The sequence below is a fragment of the Camelina sativa genome, chromosome 18, assembly GCF_000633955.1.
Source record: "Camelina sativa cultivar DH55 chromosome 18, Cs, whole genome shotgun sequence".
Taxonomy (NCBI): domain Eukaryota; kingdom Viridiplantae; phylum Streptophyta; class Magnoliopsida; order Brassicales; family Brassicaceae; genus Camelina; species Camelina sativa.
Window position 1 is genome coordinate 14,538,871 of NC_025702.1, and position 17,676 is coordinate 14,556,546.

General features: G+C 36.5%; 2 protein-coding genes and 2 pseudogenes across 2 annotated transcripts; 2 read left to right on the forward strand and 2 right to left on the reverse strand.

Moving 5' to 3' along the window:
• Positions 8,740-9,652, reverse strand: LOC104763490 (uncharacterized protein At4g26485-like; the record flags this gene model as incomplete). The annotated part of the gene is made up of 3 exons (XM_019240098.1): positions 8,740-9,017; positions 9,156-9,317; positions 9,562-9,652. Coding segments are annotated over 3 exons (531 nt in total), but the record flags the coding sequence as incomplete, so codon positions are not given.
• Positions 12,067-13,197, forward strand: LOC104761658 (annotated as a pseudogene).
• LOC104761659 (nicotianamine synthase 2-like) lies at positions 13,727-14,780 on the reverse strand. The gene has a single exon (XM_010484772.2). It carries the CDS (start codon positions 14,778-14,780, stop codon positions 13,818-13,820), a length of 963 nt encoding a protein of 320 aa, XP_010483074.1. The 3' UTR covers positions 13,727-13,817.
• On the forward strand, positions 16,707-17,162 carry LOC104763491 (annotated as a pseudogene).

The following is a 17,676-nucleotide window of genomic DNA, read 5'->3' on the forward strand; positions in this document are numbered from 1 at the left end:
CCAAGCTCAAGAGTTTCCTAGACACCTAATCAGAATATTTTCATTATTTCTGAAAATTATTAAAATAAACAAATCGTGATATCTTATTTCCTAATGTATTTTTTACTAAATGAACTAATTAATCTCATTCTCATTAATCTGATAAAATGTACATAGTATGTCTTATATACACATCCTAACCTGGTTTACACAATGAAGTAGAACCAGAATAAAATAGAGATTGGAACCGGTTTATACTGTACCAGTGATTAAAAGGCAAATACACTACAATAGTCCCCCTCAAGATGGGACAAAGATATTGACAAGACCCATCTTGCCTAGTAAGTAGTGGAACAGAGCAGGATGTAACGCTTTGGTAAACGGATCTGCAACTTGTTCCTAAGAACAAACATGAATCAATTGAAACCAACCTGCAAGTAACCGTTCTCGAACACTGTGACAGTCTTTTTCTATGTGCTTTGTGCGCTCATGAAAGACTGGGTTGCGAGCAATATGGATCGCAGCTTCGTTGTCACAGTAAAAGAAAGTAGGCTTGACAAGACGAACCTGAAATTCTTTGAGGAAGAACGATAGCCACATGAGTTCATCAGAGGCAAAAGATAAACTTCGGTATTCAGCCTCCGCCGAGGATTTAGCAACAACCTGTTGCTTCTTAGACTTCCACGAGATAAGAGAAGAACCCAAGAAGAAACAGTAGCCATTAGTAGATCGTCTGGAATCCAAGCACGAACCATAGTCAGCATCCGCATAACCGATGAGCTGCAATTCAGACTTGGAGGAGTAGAACAAGCCTTGACCCACTGTTCCTTTGATATATGCCAGAATAGTGTGTAAAGCTTGCCAATGATCTTTCCGAGGAGCCTCTGAATACTGACTCAGCTTATTAACAGCAAAGGTTAAGTTAGGTCTTGTGATCTGGAGATACATCAGACGACCAATGAGACGTCTATAGGACTTAGCATCAACAAAAGCACCTCCTGTATCTTTCAAAAGTTTGATGGCAGGATCAAGAGGAACATGAGACGGTTTGCAGCCCAACATACCAGTATCATCTAACAGATCCATAGCATACTTTCGTTGACAAACGGTAATTCCAGAAGCTGATCTTGCGATTTCCAGACCTAAGAAATATTTCAAAGGCCCCAAATCACGAAGTTTGAAATGAGATTTGAGCTGTTCCTTCAGAAGATCAACCTTTGCATCATTATTACTGGCAATGAGAATGTCATCCACATACACCAGGACACACATGAAAACTGTCCCTGTGATCTTAAAAAAACAAGTGTGATCGCAATATGAAGTGGTAAACCCCAAAGTGATAAGAGTAGTAGAAAACTTAAGGAACCACTGTCTAGAAGCTTGCTTAAGACCGTATAGAGACTTTTTGAGCTTGCAAACTGCATTGGGAGGAAAGTCCCCCTTACTTGATGCATAGCCAGGTGGTAACTTCATGTATATCTCCTCATCAAGATCACCGTTTAAAAAAGCATTAGATATATCAAGTTGAGTTAGAGAAAACCCATGAACGGCCGAGATATCAAGGAGTAGCTTAACAGATGTGAGTTTGGCAACATGAGAGAAAGTTTCATGAAAGTCAACACCTTCCTCTTGTGTGTAACCCTTAGCAACTAACCTTGCTTTATACCGTTCAACACTTCCATCGGCATTAAACTTGATCTTGAAAATCCACTTACAACCAATCAGAATCTTATTTGGAGGCAAGGAACAGATCTCCCAAGTACCCGTCATTTCCAAAGCATCAATTTCAGTCCCCATGGCACCACACCAAACCTTATGTTTCTTTGCCTCAGTATAGGTTCTGGGTTCAAGTTCTTTATCAATGGAGACTAAAAAAGAATAATAAACTGGAGAGAGTTTACCATAAGATAGATATTGGGAGATTTCGTGTATGGTTGAGGACCCTACTGAATGACAGTAGTAATCCTGAAGATAAGCAGGTGTTTTTGTTCTCCTGTGAGATGTGTGAGTAGAAGACTCAGGAACATCAGTTATAGGGTTAGCAGAAGGCTGAACCTCTACAGAAGGGGAAGATAGAGAAGTATCTTCACCAGATAAGTCAGATGACACATGAGATTTTTGAATCAGATCAGGAAAAAAGTCTACATTAGCTGGAGAGAGATCTGATTTTACGAAAGTAAAGAGCTCTTCGTGGAACACCACATGTCTTGAGATAACGATATTGTTACTCTCAAGATCAAGCAGCTTGTATCCTTTGTATCCAGAAGGATATCCAAGAAAAACACAAGCCTTAGCTCTAGGATCAAATTTATGTCTGTTCTTGGGAGAGGTAGAAGCATAACAAAGACAACCAAAGATTTTAAGTTGAGTGTAATCTGGTTGTTTCTTTGTGAGAACCTCAAAAGGACTTTGATTATCGAGAATAGGAGCTGGTAAACGATTAATTAGGTGAACTGCAGTGAGAATGCAATCACCCCAGTAAGAAATAGAAATGTGAGATTGGAATAACAAAGCTCTAGCTACATTGAGGATATGTTGATGTTTTCTTTCCACAACAGAATTTTGTTGTGGAGTTTCAGGACAAGAATGGAAAGATTGGATGCCTTTAGATTGGAAAAGATCTTTGAAATTAAGTTCTGGAGCATTGTCGGATCTAACCCCCTTAAGATTGGTTTCATATTGAGTTTCTATCATCGTAACAAAGGTTGGAAAAATTTGTAAAACATCAGATTTCTGTTTAAGAAGATAAACCCAAGTTGCTCTAGAGCAATCATCAACAATAGTGAGAAAATATTTAAAACCATCATGAGTAGGAACTGAGAAAGGCCCCCATGTGTCTATGTGAACGAGATCAAAAGGTTTATCACTGATGTTATTATGAGAAACAAAAGGAATATGTTTTTGTTTTGAAAGATGACAGATTTTACAATGAGAATCTGAATTATTCTTCTGTTTAGGAAAATCTAAAATGTTTTGCATAGGTAACAACTTAGACATAGAGGGATGTCCTAGCCTTTTATGCCACAATTCATGACTAGAGACAACATTAGCAAAAACGGGAATATTATTTAGAGGGATACCTGACAAAGAAAGAGAATCAATGTCCAAAAAATAGAGGTTTGCCACTTCTCTACCCTTCCCAATCATTAGGCCCTGAGTACGATCCTGAATTTCACAAGAATAGTCATTAAACCAAACCCCATATCCTAATTGTTTAGCAAGAGAGCTGACACTAAGAAGGTTGAACTTGACAATGCTCACAAGGCCGCCATTAGGTAAGGAAACAGTAGTGTTTGTGAGGATAGTAAGATTGAAAAAAGAAGTTTTATCATGACAAATGTGATGCGAAGCTCCGGAGTCCACAACCCAAGTGTTAATAGCAATGGCATTGCTATTAACAGAACATACATAAGGCCTAACATTTCCGGAAAAAGAACATAGGATAGAGGGGTAAAACTTACCGGAAATGGGGCAAACTGTTGAAGAAGAAGGTTTGGAAACCGAGACAGAGTGAACTTCAGGTTTGGTGATGGTGCTTGGAGACTGAAGCTTGGTGCTAAGGTATGACATGAGTTGTTGAATTTGTGTTGGAGTAAGATCATCAGACCCAGTGCTGAGAGTTTCTGTACTTTCACCAATTGCTACATTAGCCAAAGCCGGAGTAGAAGAAGATCCTCTATGTTTCGACTTGAAGTGAGCCGGATAACCAACTCTTTTGTATTATCGCTCAGCAATGTGTAAATTGGCTTGTCTTTCCTCTGATAAGCTGTATCACCACCATATGGTTGTCCTTGTCCTGAAGTAACTGCATTTGTTTGAACTTGAGTGTTGGATACTTGAAAAGCAGTAGGATCAACACTAGAGTGAGAAGGTAGACGAGCTGATTTCTGATTGTCCTCTTGATCAAGTAGATTGTAAACCTCAGACATAGTAGGCAGAGTTTTCTTCATCAGAATCTGACTCCTAACCGTATCATAGTTATCATTGAGTCCCATAAGGAAGTCTATGACACGATTGATTTCTCTTTCTATGATTAAAGCTTCAACAGAGTGAGCTGTAGCTTGAAGACTGCTTAATTCTGCCCATAAAGACTGAGTGTGTGTGTGTGATAAGAGGATAGAGTCATACTGCCCTGACATAGAGAGTGAATCCGCTGGCGAATCTTGTAAAGTCTTGGCAAATTGGATTTGTGAAATCGTGTGTGGAGATCCTTCCAAATATCCGATGACTTCTTGATGTAGAGGATACTTGTGTAGATCTCTGGAGTAACACTATTCAACAACCAGGATTTGACCATGCTGTTGCACCTAGACCAGATCTTGCAGTACGGATCATTTTCATCAGGTTGCACAATAGAGCCATCTAGAAAACCAAGTTTGTTCTTAGCCTCTATACTAGTAGTCATAGCAACCACCCAAGTTCCAAAATTAGTTCCATCTAACAGACTAGCAGTCAAAACTAATCATGGATGATCTGCGCTATGAAGATGATAAGGACTATGAACATTATCTGGTGAATCTGATACCTCGAAGTGATGTGGAGAACCTTTGGGAAACATCGCTCGAGTTTGATTGATTTCCTGAACATCGGAGTCGCGACGAGCTTGAACGGAACCATATGGTAGCTCGCGAGATCTCAGCGATGTGGTTTGTGGTGGATCTGGTGAGATAGATCTGTACTTCGACTTGCAATTTCATTTTCCCATTGTTGACTGTGAGAAATCAGATCAAACGAAGAAGAGATTGATGATCGAAGTCTGAAGAACAGAATCTGAAACGGTTTTGCGGAAGAAGTGAATGAGAATTTTTCCGAGAAATTTTTTTTTTGGGAATCGAGATGAGAAAATTAGTTATGATCGTGATTTTGCTCTGATACCATTTTACTAAATGAACTAATTAATCTCATTCTCATTAATCTGATAAAATGTACATAGTATGCCTTATATACACATCCTAACCTGGTTTACACAATGAAATAGAACCAGAATAAAATAGAGATTGAAACCGATTTATACTGTACCAGTGATTAAAAGGCAAATACACTACAATAGTATTTTTAGTATTTATTATAATTTTGAAATTATATAAAATTATCTAGATAATGAAATTAAATTTATATAACTCCAAAATTTGACAGAGAAATCACATTTTTATGAAACTAACACTAGGTTGCAAATTTCATTGGTTCAAAATATTATTTGGACACTAGATTTTATTAAAGAAATATGTAAATCAACTCAGACGGGTAAATGAATCGGTAAGAACAAATCAATGCATCTTTTCTGTTAGTAAAATTGCTAATTGGCGTGGTATATGGTACCCAATTGAAAACAAAAGAGGGTTTGATTCTTGTCGCCAAAATGGTGCATGGATAGAATATTGAATGCACTTCGAATTACATAAATAATCACACAGTCCGAAGAGACGGATTTCAAAACCAAACATTTAATACTACTATTTTAGTTTGCATATTTGATTTATCTATTTTCTTGTGTGTATATAACAGCATTGTGTGAAAATGGAAAAACATTGAGATAAAATGAAAACTAAAAAGTTAAGAGAATACAGCAATAGGCAAAAGATACTTCTGGTTGGAGAAGGAGACTTCTCCTTTTCTCTATCTTCACTAGTATCACCTTCGATACTATTCCACTTCCAACTCTTATTCTCATCGAAGATAACATCCCTACTAACCGTTATTCTTCTTGTTGTTGGATCAAGAAGTCGATATGCCTTTGATCCCGGCTCTGTCCCGAGGTACACTAACGTCTTTGATCTGTCATCCAATTTCTTGAGATGTGGTGTCTCTACACTAGTGTAACCAATGCACCCGAACACCCTAAGGTGATTGATATTCGGTTTCTTTCCCTTTAGTGCCTCATAGGGTGTATGTTTGTTCAAAGCTCTAGTTGCGACTCTATTAATCAAATATGTCGCATGCCTCACTGCTTCTCCCCATAAGAAATTTGGAACACTCATGTGCTTAAGAATGCTCCTAGTCATCTCCATTAGTGTTCTATTTCTTCTCTCAACAACTCCATTTTGTTGAGGCGAGTATGGAGCTGTTAGATGTCTCTGAATTCCGTTCTGTTCACAAAAATCTTTGAACTCAATCGAAGTAAATTCTCCTCCTCTGTCTGTTCGGAATGTTTTGATTAGCAGTCCTGTTTCTTGTTCAACCGTTGCTTTGAATGCCTTGAATCTATCAAAGGCCTCACTTTTCTCTCTTAGAAGAATGGACCACATATAACGTGAATGATCATCGATCAAGACAAATATATACTTCTTCTGCGAGGCTGTAGAGGGTGTGATAGGACCACAGAGATCCCCATGTACAAGTTCCAGCGGTTGTGACGCTCGGAATGATGTAGCTTGGGGAAAACCAGTCTTTGTTTGTTTTGCTCGCAAACAAGATTCACAAGTCTCCTTTGTTATTTATATCCTCGGTAAGCCTGTAACCACTTCTTCTTTAACCATCATCTTCATTGTCTCTCGGTTAATGTGTCCTAGTCTCTCGTGCCATCGTTCAGCATCAATTGAAACAGAGGTCTGAAGACACTTCACATTCTCAACCTCCATGTGAACCTTGTAGAGCCGGTTTTGCGATCTTGTGGCACTAACAAGTAGTTTCCCTTTGTTATCATGGAGAGTTAAAATCTTGTCTCGCATTCGAACTTCACATCCAAACTCAATTGCCTGTCCAAGACTAATGATATTACTTCTCAGCTTTGGTATATAGTAAACATCAGCCAAGACCTTGTGATCGCCACTCTTGCTGACGAATAACACAAAACCTTTTCCCAGAATGTCAACTCTTGAGTCATCTCCGAACCGAACCTTCCCTGTTATTGTTTCATCCAGTTTTTTAAAGAACATCCTATTGCCACTCATGTGATTACTCGCCCCGTTATCAAGGTACCAAACGTTGGCAACATCGGTTTGATACTCATACTTCTTTGGTCTCACTTTCTCCTCATTGAGATAAACAACCTCATGCATCATCAGCTCCTCAGCTTCGTGTGTCGAATCACCATCATTCTCATGAATTTCTTGCAGTTTTAGCAACCTACCAGGGCAATCATACGCCATGTGCCCCAACTTATCACATCTAAAACAAACAATTCTGGACTTATCTTGAGGCCCTCGGTAATTTTTTCTCCCACGCCCTCGTCCTCTTCCTCTACCAGCAGTACGACCTCCTCGTCCTCTGTTATAGCTTGCAGGTTCATGTAATGATTGAGATTCATTATTCACATACATGAGTTTCCCTTGATCTTCTAAGAGATTTTCTTCTTCGTTGATCCTCTCTTCATAGGCTTTCAATCTTCCAACTATGTCTTCAAAGCTTGTTTTGTTGAGGTCAAGCACCTGTTCGAGAGAGGCGATGATATGAATGTACTTGCGTCTAGGAAGACTGTTAAAAAATTTCTTAACGAGCTTTGAATCCTCAAAAGGTACTCCTAAGGCAGATGACTTAGATGCAAGCTCTGTTAGTTTTCCCGAAAAATCATCAATTATATCCGTCTCTTTCATCCTTATTCTCTCGAAGTTTGAAAGCAAGGTTTGAAGTCTTGCCTCTTTGACTCTCTCAGCTCCCATATACTTTGTTTTTATTGAGGTCCAAATCTCTTTCGCAGTCTTAAGGCGTCCAACCTGTAAAACTAGGTTTTCCGGAATAGATTGAAATAAGAGTACTCTTGCTAGATCGTTCTTCTCTTCATCTGTTGAACCTTGTGAACCTTGAGCATGGCTTCCATTCGCATTATCCATACGGTGTAATTTGTCATGGTGAGGACAGGGCATAAAAAACTTTTTTATTATCTTAGTGAAACTTGCTCAAAACACTAAGCTCTCTCTCTCTCTCTCAGAATTCTCTTATCTCTCTCAAGCTTACAATCTCTCTCAATAGAAAAACCTAAAACACAAGGCTTCTATTTATAAGCTTTTAGAATCCTATTATTCTTTTTTCCTAAGAAAATGATTATTTCCTAAACTTTCTCCTAAGGATATGTTAAGATCTCAATTTAACATATCCTTGTCCTAATCGCCTTTTAAGTTTGCTTGGTTATCAAGCTTAACTCAACAAAACAACCCGTGGTATGTTATATACTTTGATATAGTGCAATAATTATGTTTTTTCTTAACCGTTTGCTTTCCTAATGCTTCATTTCATCCATGTTATTACTTCTCACACCATGTCGATTAATAGTCCAGATATATTACACACACATATAAACATATATAGTGACATAGAGTCATCAATTCATATATGGATGAATTGATGAATTTGTCAAATTTAGAGACTACTAATATTAAACTCTGGTTTTGTAATCTGGCTATTCAAAGATAGTGATTGTTTATGTACCTCTAAGAACATTCAATTTCTGTTCATACAGTCTTAAGAGGACAAGAACTGAAGCTTCATTCTATACCAGGGTTTTTATTTTCAATTCCTTTCATTAGTTTTTTTTTTCATCAAACCAATTCCTTAATTAGTTGGATCATTTATTTTCAAAGCGAAGAATGAGGCAGAATTTAATTATTTATTTTTACCATTCGATTAACATAATCATTGGTATACCATTACAAATAATAGCAGTGATTATTATTCAAAGTTTCGAACAGAGTCAAGTAACGGCAAAAGAACTTTATAAATTTTTTTAGGAATAGTGCGAAAGATAAAATATATAATCTTCGTCACATAAAATTTATCCGATCCAAAATCCAAACCCACTTAAGTATATGTAGCAGAAGAGTTTTTTCAGAGAATCCGTTTCCGGAACATGAAGGTAGAAGATCTCCCAACAGGGAAGCTACCGTCACAGTGACGTCCACTTCCTCTCTTATTTGAGTAACTAGGAAAACAAAATTTATTAAATTCCATCTCCCGGACCAAACACAAACCCTTTTCTTCAGCCAGAGTTTCGATCTCCCACTTGTCAAATGGATGAGCCGTCTTATGAGTAACATGAATCTCACCACCGATGTCTTTTACCATCTTTTTCGCACTCTTCATAAAACCTCTCACCACTGCTTGGTGTAACCTGTGATAGACATACACGCATTTTCAATACACCAAAGATAACCATAAAAATGGAGCCAAAAGACAAGTCTTTTAGATTAATTACATGATGTAGTAGCTCTGGTGCTCATCACGGCCAAAACCGAACCCTGAATGAGGAAAATTAAAGATGATTCTATCATAAAGTTCCGATCGTTGACCATGCTTAAGATCTTTGGTCATGGAATGCACATTAACCCCGTGGACCACGATGCAACCTCGGGTCTTCAACTCGTGTATGTTAGCTCTTCCATTCTTATACTTAAGCTGTACCTCCTCTGCATTATTCGTATTTCAATTATTAATCACCAAAATCATATTATATATGGACCATCTGGTTTCTTTACTCGCATTAACAGACAAAACCCAAAGTTGTGACCCTGATTATATGATCGTTCAATAACAAGATCACTAGATCAATATATACCAAAAAAAATTATACCAAAAAAATAAATATCTTTACAATGACAATATATACCAAAAAAATTTCTAAAATGATAGACAATTAAAGATTTGATTTACCAAAAGTGTCGAGAGAGGTTGCAGTGAGGTTTGTTGCGGAACCAAATGCTCTAGTCCTCCTTCCTTCACGTTGGTTACAGCTGCCGTCATAGGTATGATGTCTGACATGATCTCACAACCCTTGATTCTATTGTTTAAGCTCTGATACCAAATATAGAATCAAGAACTTTTAAAAAACAGAATTCAAAAGGGGTTCAAACTCACGTTCGGAGAAACAGGGAGCAATGGTATTAGGGAACCACAGATTGTTCAGACCTCAATAACAAGTGATGGGAGAGGTAATGAAAACAACGAGGAGATGGAGGAAGAGATACCAGAAATTGTTGAGATTTCCGACGATGATGAGACAGAGCAACAACCAGTAGCTCTTAGAAGATTGACTAGAGAAAGTAAGCTACCAAGTTACTTACAAGATTATGTTCTCCTTGCAGATTTAGAGGGTGAACAACTTCTGTTGACTTTAGACGAAGAACCTTGGAGTTATGAAGAGGCTATGGAGCTAACGGTTTGGAGGGATGCTTGTGGGGAAGAGTTACTCTCAATTGAAAGGAATAAAACATGGTCGTTGGTTAATCTCCCACATGGTTCAAAAGCAATAGGATTAAAGTGGGTCTTTAAGATAAAACGCAACTCTAATGGCAGTGTGAACAAATACAAAGCTAGGTTGGTCGCGAAAGGATATGTTCAAAGACAGGGAATTGACTATGACGAAGTATTTGCTCCAGTAGCTCGAATTGAAACCATACGTTTCATAATTGCTTTAGCAGCTACTAAGGGATGGGAGATACATCATCTTGATGTTAAGACAACGTTTCTCCATGGTGAATTAAGGGAAGACGTCTACGTTAGCCAACCAGAAGGATTTGTTGTGAGTGGAAGTGAAAACAAAGTTTATAAGTTGCATAAAGCTTTGTACGGTTTGAAGCAGGTGCCACGAGCTTGGAACAACAAGTTGAATCAGATCTTGAAGGAGTTGGGTTTTGTTAAGTGCTCCAAAGAACCCTCTATTTACAGGAAACGAGAGAAGGAGGAACTACTTGTCGTAGCAGTCTATGTGGATGACCTATTAGTGACCGGTTCCAGTCTTGATCTAATCCTAGAGTTCAAACGGGGAATGTCAACAAAATTTGAGATAAGTGATCTCGGTTTATTGTCTTACTATCTAGGGATAGAGGTTGAACAGAACAAGGAAGGAATCACTTTAAGTCAAGAAAGATATGCACTTAAAATTCTAGAGGAGACTGGTATGAAAGAGTGCAATCCTGTTCACATACCGATGGATCAAGGTCTGAAACTTTGTAAAGCACAAGGTGAGAAATCTGTCGATGAGAAGCAATACAGAAGAAACATTGGTTGTTTGAGGTATCTCCTACATACGCGTCCAGATTTATCTTATAGTGTTGGTGTTCTAAGTAGATACATGCGAGAGCCAAAGCAGTCACATGCAGTAGCTCTTAAGCAAGTCTTGAGGTATCTACAAGAAACGACAACATTTGGACTAAAATTCATGCGAGGGAATACTAGTGGGTTGATCGGCTATAGCGACAACAGTCATAATGTCGATACAGATGATGGTAAGAGTACTTCAGGGCATGTGTTTTACTTTAATGAGTGTCCCATAACATGGTATTCCCAGAAGCAAGAGATCGTTGCCTTGTCATCCTGTGAAGCTGAGTTTATGGCAGCTACGGAGACTGCGAAACAGGCAATATGGCTACAAGATCTGTTAAGTGAAGTCATGGGAGAAGAGAGTCAAAAGCCAATAGTACGGATTGATAACAAGTCAGCTTTAGCTCTCACAAGGAATCCAATGTTTCATGGGAAGAGTAAGCACATTCACAGGAGGATTCATTTCATACGAGAGTGTGTTGAAAACGAGCATATAGATGTGGAGCATGTTCCTGGAAGCTTACAAAAGGCGGATATTCTAACTAAAGGGTTAGGAAGAATCAAGTTAAAAGAGATGAGAGATCTCATTGGAGTTCAAGAAGTGAAGGGGAGTGACATCAAGTTTAAAGGGGAGATTGTTGAGTTAAGCTTGATAACCAAGCAAACTTAAAAGGCGATTAGGACAAGGATATGTTAAATTGAGATCTTAACATATCCTTAGGAGAAAGTTTAGGAAATAATCCTTTTCTTAGGAAAAAGGAATAATAGGATTCTAAAAGCTTATAAATAGAAGCCTTGTATTTTAGGTTTTTCTATTGAGAGAGATAGTAAGCTTGAGAGAGATAAGAGAATTATGAGAAAGAGAGCTTAGTGTTTCGAGCAAGTTTCACTAAGATAATAAAAAAGTTTTTTTTCTTTTGAATTCTGTTTTTTTAAAGTTCTTGATTCTATAGTTTTTTCATTATTGAAAATATTTGGTTAATTCGGATTTTTTTTTTCAAGCATCTCTTTTTACACACGCAAAAGGAGAAAAATGTATCAATTGATGCATTATAAATTTATGTACTCTCGGCAAGAAAAAAGGTTTTTGCATCCTTTTTTCAAAAGGATGGATACATGAACACAATATTGAATGCTTTTCGAATTACATAAATACCCACAAAGTTCGAAGAGCCAGTTGGATATATAGCCTAGTAAACAAACAAAATAAAACATTTAAGTCCTCTTTGACCCATGCATCCATAAATACATATGTATACCTGTTTATATGCATACATACATTATAATCTTGGTGTGAGAGGCAAACTCATGCAGAGACGAAATGGAGGTTCAAAGAACTAAAAGGTTAAAACATTACAATAACAAACAAAAAATACTTTTGGTCGGAGAAGGAGACTTCTCCTTTTCGTTGTCTCTAGCAAGGGCTTTTGGTTCCGCATCTAATCTCACTGCAACCTCTCTTGATACTCAAGGTACGTAAATCAAAATTTAATATTAAATTGCTTTACATTAGTTATGTGAATTAATTCTGGAATGACGAACGTTGTATAGGGGAGCTAGAGCGTAAGTTCAAGAATGGGAAGGCGAACGTAGAAGAGTTGGAGAAACTCGGGTGCAGCGTGGTCTATGGAGTTAACGTCCACTCAATGGCCACAAAGCCTACCCTTGGTGGTTCCGCTATATATGATAGAGTAATCTTCAATTTTCCTCATGCTGGGTTCGACTATATGTGAGCACGAAATTAAAATCATCATTTATGTTTATATATATCCCTTGTATCGACCCATAGATATATTTCTGTTGTCTTTTTTTTTTTTCCATTTTAAAAGATATTACTTAGTGAACCAGTAGGAAAAACATATTTGAACCGATTTTATTTCTTGGTTCGATTCTATATAGTCAAACCTATTTCTTTAATTTTTTTATTTTTATTTTTATTTTACTGTGTGATTTAGGAGGCATCAACAGCTTGTAAGAGGGTTTATGAAGAATGCAGGAGTGTTGGTGAAAGATGAAGACAAGGGAGGCGAGATTCATGTGATTCATAGGACAGAGTATCCATTTAGCGAGTGGAAGCTTAAGACTCTCGGCGAGAAAGAAGGTTTAGATTTGATTCGTGAGATCGAGTTTTGTTTGAGTCATTACCCTTGTTATTCCAACAAGAGAGGAAGTGGAGGTTACAGTGACTCCAGTTTCCCTATCGGAAAATCTTCTACTTTCATGTTTACCAAACAGTTCTTTTATTAATTTGAATGCTTAAAATAGTTTTCATTTGTTACTATCTTGGTTTCGTAGTTTGACTACTTAGTTTGGTTTCTTTGTTACTATCTTGATTTTTCTTTAAAATTACAAGATTCATAATCATAGAGTAGTATATCATAAATATATGACGACCAGTCCACACAAATGTTTGATATTGTATGAATATGTATATTTTTATTTCGATTTCATTTTCGGTTATTTGTAAATTTGAACTGAATATATTCATGTTGAGAAAACGAAACCAATATATTTGTATTTTTAAGGATTTGCAAATACATTTTCTGTTTGATAAGAAAAAGAAAAAAAATGGTTTCAGGCACCACTGAGATCAATCACAAACCTTGATCACATTATGACTTATCAATATACATTGTGGTTTCTCAATTTTATTTTTTATTAATCAAATTAATAATAAAAAGAACATACAACAAGGTTCCGTATCTTCACACTGATATGAAGATCAAAGAACTCACAAAATTCACAAAACGATAATACTTAACAAACATACCAGTATACCGCACTCCTCACAAGGCATAAAATCGAAAATAACAAGACATAAAAACACATAATTTTAAGAAAAGAAATGTGTTACAATTATTACTTGTTTACTCGATGGCACTAAACTCCTCGATCAAATTCTTCTTCATACCAAAATTGTTCATAGTCGCGTGGACCTTAGAGCAATTACAAGGCATAACCACACACCGTCCAATCTGGCTGCCTCTAACTCCATTCGAACCACCTAGCTTTCGTGCGATGACCACCGAGTTCACTACGTCATCGGAGGGATGATAAATGGTCAACACCTCAAATCCTTTAAGATCGGAAGAGTCAACGATTGGATACAAGAAAGCTCTAAGACCATGAGCACTCCTTAGCATCAACACAGCTCCCGGAGCCATATATTTCTCCAAATGCTCAATAGCTTTGACCTTTGACTCTTTATCCATCCCAACAAGAGCTGCCAAGAAAACGACATCATATTGGTCTAACCCTTCCTTGGCATTTAACACATCAGTTGTGTGGAAGATCATGCGTTTTGAGAGATCAGGATCGCGAGAAACGAGGCTTGAAGCGAGTTTGTTGGCCTTTGAGTCGATGTCAAAGTTGTGGATCGTTGTGTTGGAGAGGTGGAACTTGGCCAAGACGATGGAAGTAAGTGGCATCGGACCCGAACCGATAAAGGCAACTTTGGTAGGGACATGGGTTGTGTGATGAGATAGGAGATCGAATTCAAGTTTGCCTAGTTTGAGATAGTTGTTGTAATAGGGAAAGATGTGTAAATGGTTTAGTGGGTTGTCTTCAAAAGAGCCTAAGATTGTTGAGAAGTGTTCCTCTAAATAACCTTCGGCTTCACCACAAAGCTTGATAAGATGAGATCTAGCATCTCTCACTTTTTCATCGTGTATTGCTGTGACATCGATGTTTGTGTCCGTTGGTAAGCATGTGGACACGAGTTGTCCGAACAAAGTGTCGACATTCTTGGATGGTTTTAAGCTCTCGAGGTTTGAGATTTGGTTGTATAAGTGGATGATTTGCTTCAAAACTAGGTTACTTTCGTATGCCATGTCGACACTATGAGGAGAGAAAATAGAGCTTTGAATTTTGTTTCAAGACTTGGAAAAAAGCTTGTGTTGTGTTGTCTTAACCCTCGCAAGGGGTCGTTATTTATTGACGCAGTGTGGGTCCATTCTTGGCTAAAATTTGTTAGTTTATTTATTTGATTCGATTCATATATATTAAAAATATATATCCTATATGTCATTTTAATTTATGTTATAGAATTATTATTTTTGTTTAAAAATGAATGATATTCCGTTTTTTTCAACATAAAATATTAACATGTTTTCTATATAATTACTGACCTTAATCACTACTATCCTACCAAGAACTAAAAATATCATGTACATGTGTAAGTTAACAAAAAAAACATGTAAATATTAATGTGGAAAACATCTATATGGATTTTGTTGTCCTTGGTTACAAGTATAACTAATGTGGAAAAGATTCACGTCGTATGAATATTCGAAATTAGGGTTTGGTTATAAGTCTAATTAATAGTTAAAGTTCAACACAATATGTGTAAAGGTTTTACATTAAATTGAACACAAATTATGGCTTCTTTTGTCAACAAATATTTGTTCTAAACAATAGATTTATGAAGAAAAATGAGAAGGTAACAAAAAATTATATTTTTTTAGAGAAGTTTTCTTCACCAAATTCAAAAAAAATCTAAGCATTGCTTGCGTGCTAAAATTTTCATTAGTAACTAGGATTTAACTTATGGTACACCATGGGACAATTATTTAATTTTATTTATAATAATTTTTTAGCGGTATTTAATTTAGTCATAAAATTATATATATATATATTTTTATATATATTTAAGCGGTGATAAAATATTCTTAAAGTTTTCTAATTTTATCAGGATAAAACACTAAAATTATGAATTATAACTGTTTGTATAATGTATAATTAATCATCATAATATTTTTTATTTATTTAAAATAATACTATTATTGTTTTGTTTGATTTATAATTATTTAATTTAATTGATTGTTTATTTTTCAGTGTATACAGTCTAATGATTGATTTTTCTATTTTTTTTTAATTTTGGGACTCATATATAGAAAACAAATTTGCTATTAATAAAGAATTTAAGTAGAATTAATTAGTTTTTATAAAAAAATTGATTTTATCAATTTACAAAATTTTACTAATTGCTTTTAGTGCAATTTTGTAGAGACTAAAATTTTAAATAAGCAAAATTAAAAAGGTAGAATCCAAAATGTATTTAAAAAATGTATATATAGATGTGTGCAAATGGGTATGATTGTGCTTGTCATGCATGAATGGAATCTAAAGGAAAGATACGTGTAGTCGTGTATAATTGTTATTGGTATCATTCATTCTACGATATAACGTATATATGGCTAGGGTTGGTATTTTAGGCATGTCTCATAACATAGTTAAGTCGCCTCGAAAATGCATCAATTATTTTTAATAGTATATAAAAAATATATATATGATCTACTTGGGTAACCGAAAAATGAAAATGATCTAGTTAAATTTTATATTATATACCGTTGAATTCTAAACGGTCATTAGATTTCTTTCACTTACATGCTTTGTTGGGAATAAATCAATCCTTTTAGGTCGCTCAACATTAAATTTGAACTGAATACACAATATTGGATCAAGGTTCAGATTGCTTTCTTAAAATGATTGACTTTTTTTTTTTTTTTTTGTGCGATCTCAATTGTTACCTATCGAAACCTCTTCTTACCGACGCTTAGAACTAAGAGAATGGCTAGTCTTCTCAGCATATTTGAATGAGTTTGTAAGGATATTGCCAAGGCACTGAATGAGTTTGTAAGCACCAAACTAAAAGACAACGTACAAATCATCTCATATTATATGGTATCAGTATTTTTAGAGATGTTTAGTAATCGAAAACATACTCAAGGCCTTTCGCAGCAAACTTCACATGTACTATGGAGAATCCAAAGGGAAGAAGGAGAGATGTAGCCATAACTGATGGAGTGAGGCCGACTGGTTCGTCGGTTGTGGAAGCAACGGTAGCAGCTTTGGCAGTGGCGGGCCGCTATTTGGTCTGATGAGTTTTAGCCTCGTGGACAGGGGCCCATGGTGGAGTACTCTGTTTCTCATCGTTTTCTCCACTGATGATGGTATTTTCTCCGGGTTTGGCTGGGACGGTGGCGATTCTTGTGGCGGCAATGGTTGGTGTTGGGGTGGCTGCTGCCTTGTGGGTAGTGGGGATAGCCGCGCGCTCTGGTTTGTTGTGCGAAAGAGATTGGTGTTGAACCGGAGTTGCTGAGAGGAAGGTTGAGTCGGTCATGAGAGAGTTAGGTTATGGTCGAAGTCGTTACTTGCTAAAGAAGTCAGAGGTTAGTTATTCTTCTTCTTCTCGGGCTACCTCTTCTTATTAGTTCAAACTCGGAAAAGGTCTCTTTTCTATGTTACTTGTGTCTCATGATTCATGGGAATTTCAAGTGAATAAAGATAATGCATAGATGATATAACTATGATAAGAAAAAGAAATTAAATAGATTTTTTCGAGAGATACAATTTGTAAAATCTTCCAAAGACAATTTTGTAATTAGTTACAAAATTTATAGATAGATTTGGTGTCTGTGACTATGAGAATGTAAAAGGATGTAAAACGTAGAGTGCATGAGCGTGTTTTAAAAAGACTAACGTCAATGAATTGAAACTAAAATCAGTTTTGAGTTTCGATCCCTAAGACAGAGGACTTGAAAGCTAGTTAAAAGGAGTAAAACAACATCAATGGAATGAAGTTATTAAAAAAAGGTTATTAGAAAACTCGGATTGAGAACTAAGAATTTGGCTCTCAAATAAATTGTAGTAAAAAGGTGGAACGAAAAGGCCTAGCGAGTGCGCAAACCTTTGGTAGAAGGAATGAGCACGTGTGGTTGTTGTCAT